Here is a 13651-nt window from a genome sequence, read left to right on the forward strand (position 1 = left end):
GACGCACTGCACTACCAACCAGCAGTGGCAACAACAAAGAAAGCAGCAGCTTCTACCTGCTCCATGTGCAAGCATCCTAACAGGAAATTACATTGTCCTACAAAAACTACTAAATCTACCATTTTATATCACTGGCAGCCCCGATAAACAAAACAAAATAGCACGTGTCTATGATCGCCTTAACGTCAATGTCACTGTCATAATACGCCAATTGATTTTTTCCTTTCCTTGAAACGGAGCTTCGTGACGTGATTGTTTTCGTTGGTTACCGTTTTATATCAGTTACTAAGTGAAATTTAATTGAAAAAAGTTGTTTATACGTTGATTTTTGACCCATTATTCCGTCTAAAGTAAGTAGTTACCGTATCTGAAGGTTAGTTTTAGAGATATTTAGTAAGAAAGCAACATGCGCGCTTGCATGAGGTCATCAGCCTGAACTCCTTTTTGGGTATTTTGTATTTTTTACTAATTTTGGTAAATATTATCTTATATCTTAAATCACTTTGTTTCCTATGATGAAAGGAGTGTGAGATTCTTAGCTTACTGTAAATATCAGTTGTTGATGATGAATATTGTACGTATGATTATCAACTTTTTCTTTCAGTCTTAAGAGACTTTCAAATGATTCAAATTCCGTGAGACTTAAAGTATAAATGGAGTGTAATACTTTGGTTTATTTATTGTATTATTGTACAACTTAATAAAGGGATACAATTATTCAAAGTTAAATTGCCACTGTTTGTAAGTGAGATGATGTCTATAATAGATTCGAACATCATTCAGCTTGACTGAACAAAGTAAAAATTGAAACTTTTGTTCGTAATAAATTATTATTGATTGCTTGATAGTTTATTTCTTGTAGTGAATATGAATTTTCTTTTGATTAATAACAATACGCCTTCCTTAACAACTGGCCGGAGGGAGTGCTAAATCGGGAGTCATGGAGAACCAGGGGAGAGGCCTTTGCCCAGCAGTGGGACACACAAATAGGCTAAGAAAAAAATAATAATAATAATAATAACTGTTTACACATTTTAGTACACAAAAGCAGGCCCCTGTTTCACCAACGTGACAGGTGCGGCGAATTGTAAAATCACTGTTGCTGACGTCACAGGCATCCATGGGCTACGGTTACCGCTTACCATCGGGCGGGCCGTATTCCTGTTTGCCACCATCATTGTATTATTAAAAAAAACTTTATTATATCGGATAAAAACAGATATTTCTCCTGCGAGGTTTCTGACAATTGTCACAAGAAACACTACAATTGTCACGAAATTCCGACATATAACTCATTACCTGTCAAGAATTACCTACAATTCTTCTAAATCTTTGACAATTGTCAGAAACCTCGCAAGAGAAATATCTGTTTTTATCCGATATAATAAAGTTTTTTTTAATAATACAATGATGGTGGCAAACAGGAATACGGCCCGCCCGATGGTAAGCGGTAACCGTAGCCCATGGATGCCTGTGACGTCAGCAACAGTGATTTTACAATTCGTCGCACCTGTCACCGATGTGAAATTGGGGCCAGGTGTCATTCATTTATTTCGTAAGACCCACTCCTATGTAAGAAAAATAAGAATCGGCTGACCCCCTCCCTCCCCCCTGTTTACTGTTTAGTAAGCATCTAAAGGAAAAAGTGAATACACATATGGATTGTTTTAATTTTTATTTGTCAAAGGGAATTTTTTTTTGATTGATTACATATTACAAACATCCTTAGTTTACATTTTTTGGTAATAAAAAAACTGGTTTTATTTTACAGTTTCTATCTCATTCATCTTTTCATAAGAGTGATCAGTCCCCGCTTTATCAAAGTATAATTTTAACTTTGCACACTTGTGACCTTACATAAGACTATCCAGCCCCCCTCCAATTTAGAGGGTAAATCATCTTACATAATAAATGAAATCTGTCACAAAGTCCTATTGTTAATAGCTGAGCTTATTTGTTTTATAGTCGAGGGTGGAAGCCCTAAACGACGGCGTTGCATGAACAAAAGATTTCCTTTGGCAGGATTGGTCTTAGGACCCAAGGATGGATTTAGTGATGGGTCAAATCGAAAAAAATTCAAACCGAATAAGTCGACTCCGGTTTAAACCCAAATCGGTTTGCAAACCGATTTGGCCAAGTCGATTTAACTTCTAGTTTTTAATTATCAGTAGTTCAAACCGCTCCGTAGTCGCTCGGTTTTGAGTTGAAGAAATCGAATTGTCAATTTTACGGTTTGTTCGACCCTAGGTTAGAATGCTTAGAACAACACGACAGCAAAAACTTCGACTTAAAACTTTTGTAATCTTTTTTTACTTTCCGTTGCGCGGTAGATCAAAATTTCATTAATTGCTAAAGATAAAACGGGAAAGCACTAAGTATACCGGCAAACAGGAAACAGCGTGCGGTCTCGTGCGATTCCGTGAGTCATTGCCGCGAATTCGTTCAGTTAGCAAATCGACGCGGCGCAAAACTGGCAAACCGATCCAAGTATACCGCCAAATCGATCTCTTTAAGCCTATGCGAAATTGAACCTTACTACTTGAACAATAAGTTTCATTTTACTTTACCTGTAGATACCAAGTTTCGACTTGACTCGGCTCAATAATGGCGGCAATGTGCATGGCAACATTTTTCTTCGTGGTTTTTAAGTCGATTCGTGTACATTTTATGCATCAATATGTCAAACGAAAGTGACGCAGCAACAAATCGGAAAGGGTGATTAGAGCGGGTGAACCTTGAACGTATCATAAGTCGATTTACGGAACACTCAAGTCGATTTAGTCGACTTCAGACCTAAATCGGTTTGAACCGATTTGTGAAGTCGAATCGTAGCATCACTAGATGGATTTAAGAAGTGGAGCCACCAAGATTTATGATGTAAATTTTTAGGGAGTTCCGAAGTAAAAACACATAAAATATGAAAAAAATACATTTTTTTTTATTCCTCTTCACGCTCAAACTGCTGAACCCATTTAGTTGAAATGTGGTATAGAGATGGTTTGAGTCCCAGGGAAGAACATAGGATACTTTTAATCTCAAAAATAATCCCTAAAGGGTGTAAAAAGTGAGGTGGAAATTTGTATGGGGATTCAATAACCGCTGAACCAATTTAGATAAAATTTGGTATAGATATAGTTTAAGTCCCGGGGAAGAACATAGGATAGTTTTTATTCCAAAAATAATCCCTTAAAAATGAAAGGTAAGGTGTAGGATTGTATGGGAAATCAATAAACGCTGAACCGATTTGGATGAAATCTATGTCTACATCTTTGATTTAGTCGAAAATGATACTAAACTTGACTTAAACCTCAGACGTCGCAGACGCTTAAAAACCCCCCCACCTGCATCAAAAATCTGGGTGGCTCCACTTCTTAAATCCATCCTTGGGTCCTAAGGACCAATCCTGCCAAAGGAAATCTCTTGTTCTTGCAACGCCGTGGTTGGCCTTTTTATGCTCTGAGCACCATCAACTATTATTACTTTTTCAGACTTTTATTTTGTGAAAATATCACTCTCTAATAAATTGCTGTGTGGGGTGTATTTTTCCATTGTTGCTTGGTTTATGTGATACTCCAGTATCCTATTGACATTTTGGTACTTTTGGTGTAATAATGATAATGTACTTGACAGCTCAGCAAAGATGGAGCGAGTGCTGTACAACGTGGCGCAGACGGTGGAGAAACAGCTGGACAGCGAGCTGGAGAGGTATTTAAATAAGAAACCTTTAAACCTTTTCAGAATGCACAAGCGAAGGCTGTTATTGGCAGTAGCCGCGTGCGCCCGCGTCCGTTGACGTCTTTGGCAGTCATATTAGGAATAACAAATCTGTCATGCTTAAATAAAAAAAAAAGTAAATGTCATAACATATGTCATAACTCATAACATCACTATTGGGTTAAAGTTTTTGGAATAGAAAAAATGATACAAAAATGTACATTTATAAAATTGGGTCTTTAATTTACCGAAGTCTTAGCACAGGTAACAGCGTCCTCGACAATACTCCTGCACGAGATAAACTACCCATCCCACTATAATGAATACAGTTAGAAAAAGAGGGGTAGTCCATCATGAGGTAGTGTGCTAAGCCTAGTGTTATTGAAACATGAATTGTGTATGTGTGCAGGCTAGATGCGCTGGACAACAGCGACCTGGAGGCCATCAGGCAGCAGCGCCTCGCCGAGATGAAGCAGAGAGCCCAGAAGAAACAGGAGTGGCTCGCCAATGTGAGACTTTTTTAACTTAATCTGTTACTAAGACTAAGCTGTTCGTCTGTCTGTCACCAGGCTGTATCTCATGAACCATGATAGCTAGGCAGTAGAAATGTTCACGATGATGTATTTTTGTTGCCACTATAACAACAATTACTTTAAAAAAGTTAAAAAGAGAATAAAATAAATATTTAAGCGGGGCTCCCATACAACAAACGTGATTTTTTTGCCGTTTTTTGCGTAATGATACGGAACCCTTCGTGTGCGAGTCCGACTCCGTGTCCGAAATGCTGTGGAAATGGCTTGTAACTACCAAAAAATGGGTGTTTGATAAATTTAAATAAAATCAGGATTTTAAGAGTTTTGTACACTAGAACAACTACCCTTACTATGGCAACGTGTACACTAATAAACCACCCATGTAGCTCTTGATTGTGTGTGTTGTGCTAAATATATTGTAAACTTCCAGGGCCACGGTGAATACACGGAGCTGGACGGCGAGAAGGAGTTCTTCGGCGTGTGCAGCAAGTCCGAGAACGTCGTGTGCCACTTCTACAAGTCGGACTCGCCGCGCTGTCGCATCGTGGACATGCATCTCAAGATACTGGCTAAGAAACATGTTGAGACGCGGTTTGTCAAGCTGGACGCTGAACGGGCTCCCTTCCTTGCGGGTGAGTCACTGTGTACCATGGTCAACTGTGTCGCATCATGGACATGCACCTCAAGATACTGGCTAAGAAACATGTTGAGACGCGGTTTGTGAAGTTAGGTGCTGAGCGCGCTCCCTTCCTTGCTGGTGAGTCACTGTGTACTTGTATCATGGTCCACTGTGTCACATGTCGACATGTCCCTCAAGATGCTGGCTATGAAGCATGTTGAAACTCGATTTGGTGAGTTGGACGCTGAACAAGCACCGCTATTTGTCAGTTAGTTCTAAAAACGGCTAAAAATTGGGAATAAAAATCAAAAATGCCGCTATATTTAATGTGAAATTTTATTATTTCTACTCAAAATTAAGAGCCTTTGTATTTTTAGCAAAGTACCTACCTTCATCTTCCAACTTAGAGTAAGATAAGGGCTTTATTTAAAATGTAGACCTACATATACAATTGGTTAATTCGGGTGTTGTCTCGCTTCGCTCCAGGCCGGCTGAAGATCCGCGTGATCCCCACCATCGCGCTGGTGAAGAGCAACAAGACCAAGGACTTCGTCGTGGGGTTCACCGACCTCGGCAACCGGGACGACTTCTCCACGGAGACCCTAGAGTGGAGGATAGCCAGGTCAGTGGGGAGACACTCCTGACTTCGTGCAAACTCGGCTCCATTCGGCTCAGCATTGCTCTGAGCACTTATTAGGGTTGGCACAACTTGACGTCCCTTTGCGTGCATGACTACAGATAAGATAATTACTTGAATTTTGACAACCCTAAATAGACGAAAGGAATAGTGCCATAAGTTAGAAAGGGATATCATGATTCGACCCTGAATCACTGTAAAACTTCGGTTTTGTAGGAAGTGTCCTTTCTGTACGGTAGTACTATTACTATTACTTATTCTGTGGCCAGCGGGCTCAGCACGGTTCCATTTTTATCGACTATCACTATGCGCGTCCCTTTCGCACTTACATACTTGTTAGAACGTGACAGGCATGGTGACAAGGGATAAAAACGCGACCGTGCTAAGCCGCCAGGTATGTATAAATTAAATCATTTTTATTTCGACCAACTAGGATCATAATTTACATAATATTATCACGCCTACAAATTTTAATTTTGCTACCTGGCTCCAATTTCACCACGGTGACAGGTGCGACAATTGTAAAACATCACTGTTGCTGACGTCACAGGCATCCATGGGCTACGGTTACCGCTTAGGGGCTGTCCATAAATTACGTCATCGATTTTTGACGATTTTGGACCCCCCCCCCCTATAATCATCCAAAAATCATGCTTCAAATGACCCCATTTCTTCCTACTTCATGCTACCGTCATCCGATGTCCAGACCCCCCCCCCCTAATTTGAAATGACGTAATTTATGAATAGCCCCTTACCATCGGGCGGGCCGTATTCCTGTTTGCCACTATCATTGTTTTATTAAAAAAAACTTTATTATATCGGAAAAAAACAGATATTTCTCTTGCTAAGTTTATGACAATTGTCACAAGAAACACTACAATTGTCACGAAATTCCGACATATAACTCATTACCTGTCAAGAATTACCTACAATTCTTCTAAATCTTGACAATTGTCAGAAACTTCGCAAAAGAAATATCTGTTTTTTTCCGATATAATAAAGTTTTTTTAAATAATACAATGATGGTGGCAAACAGGAATACGGCCCGCCCGATGGTAAGTGGTAACCGTAGCCCATGGATGCCTGTGACGTCAGCAACAGTGATTTTACAATTGTCGCACCTGTCACCGTGGTGAAATTGGGGCCTGTTTCTACTCTGTTTCTAGAGTCTGTTCGGAAAGAGAAGAGTCGTGGAATGTATTGGGCCCTATACATTCCACGACTCTTCTCTTTCCGAAGAGACTCTACTGTTGTTACTGGCAAGACTGCTACTGGCAAAACTGGATTGTCTGACTATTTTCCTCCTACCAAAAATCTATCGCCCTCTCTTTTCGACAGGCTCGAGTATTTGAGATATTTTTGTGAAATCACCTTTACCAGCTCAATATTGAATATCATAAACACTTTTCTACAAAGTACGGAAAATTAATTTGTTGTAAACCTTAAGGGCCACCCCACACCTAGCGTCTTTTGAGCGTCGGCGTCTAGTCAGCGCTATGGAAAATGTCGTCGCGGCACAGAGGGCCTACCGCGAACCACGTTCGACGTGTTGCCCCTCTGTCGCGCGTGTAAATTCGTACGTAAGTGTGACAGGGAGGCAGCACGTCCAACGTGGTTCGCGGTAGGCCCTCAGTTGCGTCAACGTTGCGTCGGGTCCAGCCATAGCGCTGACTAGACGCCGACGCTCAAAAGACGCTAGGTGTGCGGTGGCCCTAATCTGTCGGATGCATTTTCCATAAAGGCTAGGGTTAAATTTGCTACCATTCTAAAATTCAACAAATGGAATAACAATGACAGATGTACCTACCTTCTTACAAAATGATAAACTTTACCTTAACGCCATGTTGTATATTACAATGACTTGTAGCCTAGCGAGCTTGTCACTATTGTCAGCTTCCTCTATTTATTTATTTAAAAAAAACAACAACACAGCCAAATATGAAATAGACAGTTACTGTCATGGTAAATTATGTAGCTACAGTACATTTAGTGCCATCTTTCGACAGAATTTTAAAGCTGTTAGAACGCCATTTGACTTTGATCATTATTCTTTCACTGATATGTGTAAACTTGTTAAATATTAATATTAATATTAACGCCATCTACTCGAGAGTAGGCTGAAGGTTGTGGCGCCATCGGTCGAAAAGATTACACCATACCTTTGGCCTATAGTTGAGTAGATGGCGTTAATATCAATACATATTTAATAAGTTAACACATATCAGTGAAAGAATATGGATCAAAGTCAAATGGCCTTCTAACAGTTTTATCTTATGTCGATAGATGGCAGTAAATTTACAGTGGCTACATAATTTACTTTGACAATCCGTCTCTATACAGTCTATTATCTTTGGCACAGCTATCATAACAGTTGCCCAACGCGAAAGTGTAGCAAATATTAACCTATAGATACATATTTATGTAAAAAACAATCTAAGCCTTACTTTCTTCTTTACTAGCCTGCATAAGTTTATTTTAGTACAATCACCTGCAATAATTGTTACACGACGAAGACCGCAAAAATATCTGATACGATCTTATTTGCAGAGCCATAAGAGCGTGTCACATATTTTTGCGGCCGGTGGTGTATAACATATTATTGCAGGTGACTGTACTTAAAAGAAAGGTCTGCTATCAATATGACAATATTATAATTATTTGAACATCTAGCGACCTTCACCAAGGAGGAATTTTGGCCGAAGGGTGTCAAGTTTCGGCGGTTCCGCGGCCGGCTCCCCGACACTGCGGGGTTGCGTAATGCATCGCAGCCATAATGTGTTTTGTAGTGTTTAGTTTTAAAATATATTTCTATAATATGTATGCTAGTTTTAAGGTATTTATGTATGGGCCACTAGTTGCCTGAAATAAAGATTTTCATTCATTATAATAGAAAACTGTGTACATTTCAGGTCAGACCTGATCGAGTACTCCGGCGACCTGACCGTGCCGCCGGAGGAGGCGCGCGCGCAGCGCAAGCTGCACCTGGAGAGCAAGAGGACCGTCCGAGGGCGGCAGGACGAGGACTCGGATGACGGCCTCAGCGACTGATACACCACACCACAATACATATACTTTTAAATTTTATGTCATCTGTTTAACCCGTCGAAAGTCCACCATACAACAAATTGATGCAAAGCAATTTGACCCATATTGATCTGTGGTAACACGTCTTATACTGAGTCGCTCCGACCCAAATTGAGTTAGTGTCACACGTGTGATCCTAGGGCGCTCCACGGGTTAAAAATGGCATTGGTGATTTGATATGCCAATTGCCAATAAACTTTGTCAGTACAATTACTTTGTCAGTAAAAAAAAGCTCGAGATTCAAATTCTCTAATTCTAATGAGTAATGGTATATAGGACCTCCCTTCGCGGATTTTTTTTTATTTGCCGCCTTTTTCTGTTGACAGAAACGGCTAGCCAAACTATACTTACTATACATTACCATAAATTCATAGGTCGACAGGCAATGGTTTCGAAATGCTGTAACACTAAGAATTTGTTACATGATATTTCTAAAAATTCCAAAATAATATATTGTAACAATCAAATTCTAAACTTATAATTAACATACTGCGCTTGCTTGTATTGGATTAAAATTGTATTTATTAGGGTCCCATCCGTTGCCAAGTAGGAACTCTTAAATTTAATATAATGTTTGAAGTTTCAATGCAGCCGGTATTCAATCATATTGTACCTATAGGCCATTCCGTTTAATAACGTGCATTTTACAAACACTTGTTTTAGGTTTTAAAAGTACCTTATTTACAGTACATATGGTGCTAATTTACTAGCACCATACGTGCGTATGTCGAACATTTGTGACGTTTTCAACCTAAAGGTACCACATTATCGGTTGTATAAGGTTGATTTCAAATTGAAGCTATATAGAAATAGCACCTTATTGCCTACCGACAAAAAAGTACCCTTTTGGTTGAGAATGGCACATTTAAAGGGCCATATGCACTGTAAAACGTTGTACTACAATGTCTACAATACACGTGCGAAAAGGTAATTCGTCGAATTTATCGCCACTCGTTGCGAACTTTCTACTTCTCGCACTGGTAATTGTACTATTGAACTCATTAGCTTAAGTTTTGTGCCTTCATAACCACTTTAAGTTGGGGAGATGATGTCTTTGTATAAATATACACGCTCTCCTTCTAAATTAAAGTAATGTACTATTTTATTATTATTTGTATTGAAAATCTGTTGAAAATACATTCAATCTTTTTGCATTTTTTATTTTATTTTAAACATCCTTAAATGTCACACCCACACAATATAATAAGATTTGTGTAAATCCAGAGGGACTTTCGATTAGGATCTGTACGTGGGACGCCACAGCAGTTATAACCAGTGACCGCATATACTGGTTATAACACATTATGTTTATTTTTGATAAACTGGTACACACTTGCTTAACTTACTTTGCTTTGTACCTACTTGTACTTTGTTGTGCATGAAAAAGTGTGATGTTGTTTTATGTCATGAATTAGTAGGGAAGAAGTTTAATCGATACCTATGTAATATAATAAATATGTTTTGATTGATTAGTTATCTTTAGAAAGTGCAAAGTGTACTATAAAACGTAGTGATTATATTCTCTTTGGTGTACTATTCCAACTCGTAAATACGTTGCGTGTTGTGGGCCAAGAACGTGCTTCAGAAGACATTCAAATTTGTATGGGAGATCAAGCCTAAGCATCTACATTTTTCACATTTACCGCCTTTTCCTACTGACGTAAATGGCTTGCCAGACTATAAGTATAAGCCATAACGTCGTGACGCGACGCAGCGTCGCGTGCGGTGCGGTAGTCTGTTAAGGCTTTAAAATCGTTGGTTGACGTAAATAAATGTATTTTCTTTCTTTCAAAATAATACCGTCACCTGTGCCTCAAATACACTATAGGTCTATGCTCAAATATAGTTTCCAGGACTGTCTCATCATTTTAAACAGACACAGACTCACAGAGAATCATAGGTACTGTGTTTGTCTTACGCTAGTACTAGCACCCTCAAGAAAGCGATGAGTATAATTTTCCTGGTTCTTGTTGAATGACAAGTTGTGTTTTCCAGACTATTCCTAAGCGTAGTTTGCTACTAGAAAACCGTAAGCAACATCTTTTAAATATATTGTGGCAAGCCTGCATTGTCAGTATCTAATACAATTTTTGAATTTTGCGCTTTTTTAACTGACAAAGTTGGTTTGCTAGAGTATTTTTTTTTTTTTTTAATATGAGGTAGAAACGATCCCGAGTACTTAGTAGAATTTTAAATCTACCACTGGCAACATTACTGCCAACTGACAGTGACACCCAGTGACAATGACAGCTAGTGCCTCTTCGCCAGTGACAGCGCGAACTCGAAATTACGTGATGATTTTATCTTACTTTTCTCACCGTAGAAAACTTGAATAAACAAAACGATAAATTATAAAAATCTAGACGGCCACGATTTATATTATTGTCACGCCTCAAATAGTTAAAAGTGTAATGTTCAGTGATTTTCCTTAGTGTTAAGTTTGTGTTGTCTATTTTTATTGTACGGAAGTTAAAAGTGGAGTTTAGCGTGAGTATAAATGCTTTATTTAATCATAACCTAATCGTGAGTGTTCTAAATATAGCGCTTGAGTTTTTAATAGTCATTATAGCCTAGTTTCTATTAGATCAAGGTCGACATTTAGACTTTGAACTTTATACGTATGATTAGGTTTTTTAAGTCACATACGATATTCTAAGCGTGTAGAGTCTACGCTAGAGTTAATTTATGCATAATCGGGCGTTAACCCTGCGGTGTGTGCAATCTGATTGGAATTTTATTGAAAGTTCGATTGGAAAACTAGTTTTTTGTAGTTTTACAAGTTGTTCTTGGGTCAGTGTATCTGTAGAGATTAGATAAGGTTGCTAGGGTCCGCGTGTAGACGCGTGTTGCAAACAGAAAAGATAACGGTTTTATTTTAAGTAAGCAGTTATCAGAATCAGAATCAGAATCAGAAAAATATTTATTGCCACAAAAAATACCTTATCAACTAAGTACAATATATAAAACTTAAATACTAAAATAGGTACAAATTAATTAGAAAGATAGGTAATTATAATAATATACGAATGATTGGGCAATGACTTGCATGATTAAAATTTGTTGCACACATATGTAATGTAATTATTAAATTGTACAACGGGGAAATAATCGCGTATTTAAGATTTACCTCCGTCGTTTCGAGGACGGCATTGTCCCCGGTGTCTCGGAGAAGACCACCACCACCCGAGACCACAGGTCCCCACGGGTGCCATCCTAGAAATGTCGGAGGTAAATCTAAGTCCTGTTGTACAATTAAATAATGTGTAAAAATCGTGAAAGTTTAATTCCTTGTTTTGTTGCATATGGTCTGTTGCCAATGCCAGTAACTGTAAATAAATATTGACTGTGGATTATTTGTTTAGGTGTTTTGAAAAAAAGAAAAAAATTGATTAATTCTCATTATTCTCAATTTTTAGGCCTCAACTTAAATTCTGCTTAACTTGTGTTTTGATGATTCCAATCCAAAAATAAGAAAAAAAAAAACTTTGCCAATTATACAAATTATAGGTATTTACTATAATATATGTATATGCAATACACATTAAAATTGTTATATACATTATGGGGATAGCATTAAAACTACTGAGCCAATTGTGATAAACAAAATCTGTATTGATTCATCTTCACAGCACTTACATTTTTTTTTAAATTATAAGACAGGAAAACACCATATATGATGTTATTCTTTATTTTTGATGTCAGGTTAATATTGGCTGGCTGGAGTGTCTCCGGTCTTAATAATCTATTGAAGTTGTCTAAAAACCTTACAAGAGATCTGTAAATACTAAGGATCTATTTTGTGGGCCACTCTGGCCCATTAAAGAAGATCGAAAACTATTATTTTCTTGTCATAACCTTAGGAGAGCTAGAGAAAGACTTCCACATTTTATTAAATTTTTTATTTATATTTTCCATTGTAAGGCTATGTTTCATATATATCAGAGATGTGCAAGGATGCGTAGCGAGGGATGTGTCTGTTAAGAACCAATAGAATCACTTAATTTACCTATCCTGACTAGCGAAGCTCAAGTGGGCAATTTTATATTGGTTTTTATCAAACGCATTGTGTTTGTTGCAGTGTTGTCCGTTGCCCGTGACATGTGAGGCGCGATGACGGCGGCGCCGCTGCTGGCGTCCGAGCCGCGCCATGGTCAGTATTTATCTATTTTTCATTCATAATAAATTGCACTACCAACAACAGTTTGTTTTGCAGATTGTCCAGCTGATCTGTCGTTTTATTTAGTACAAAATTATTGCAATAGCAGGGTGACTTAGTAATGAACCAATCAAATTGTCATTGTGTCAGTCACAGCCACAACACACACAAAAAACCATACCAGGCGGGGTTTGAACTCACAACCTCCTTGCTTTTGAAATAGGTAACTATTAAATTTGATTACCCTGTACTCCAAATATGTATATGCCAAAAAAATATTTAATGCCAATAAAATGCCTTACATCATTTTAGAAAACATCATACATAGCTAGCTAAGTAGCTAATAACCGCCGCAAGGAAACTCGCTTACACGTAAAAAAACGGCATCGAAATCGGTCCATCCGTCTAAAAGCGATGATGCCACAGACAGACAGTCAGACATTTGCGTCAAAATTAAATCATCCTCTTTTTCGGGAGTAAAAAGACATTAGATATCATTGAACTTAAATTATCCTATAAATACTGATAGGAGGGATTCCACTCGAATCACTTCCAATTACCTACGATTACAGTTGATATGCCCAAGTGGGCTTATCATATCTACAGTCACACGAGCGTTGCTGAACTAATGTGGACTATATACGGCTTAGAAATAAAGTCCACATTACAACGTGTTCGTTTGTATCAGTGTCACAGCATAAACTATTGAGGTAGGACTTTGATTTGAAATATTTATTGTTCAATCAATGATATTATAACTCCAGGTAGGTTATAGGCGGTCCGAAATTGAAGCGATTATTAACTTCCACCCAGTTACATAACACCCCACTAGACTAATCACGCCACTAGACAAGATTTTTTTTACTTAAGTCGCTGAACCAATTTAGTTAAAATTTAGAAGTATTGAG

The 13651-nt window shown here is 38.2% G+C and overlaps 1 protein-coding gene across 1 annotated transcript; it reads left to right on the forward strand.

Annotated features, from left to right (window-relative positions):
* The first annotated feature begins 213 nt into the window (after window positions 1-213).
* Window positions 214-8585, forward strand: LOC134802447 (thioredoxin domain-containing protein 9). The gene is made up of 6 exons (XM_063775113.1): window positions 214-350; window positions 3631-3705; window positions 4124-4223; window positions 4678-4879; window positions 5353-5488; window positions 8413-8585. Exons 2-6 carry the CDS (start codon window positions 3641-3643, stop codon window positions 8549-8551), a joined length of 642 nt encoding a protein of 213 aa, XP_063631183.1. The 5' UTR covers window positions 214-350; window positions 3631-3640; the 3' UTR covers window positions 8552-8585.
* Window positions 8586-13651: the final 5066 nt, after the last annotated feature.

Source organism: Cydia splendana, chromosome 24 (assembly GCF_910591565.1).
Source record: "Cydia splendana chromosome 24, ilCydSple1.2, whole genome shotgun sequence".
NCBI lineage: Eukaryota > Metazoa > Arthropoda > Insecta > Lepidoptera > Tortricidae > Cydia > Cydia splendana.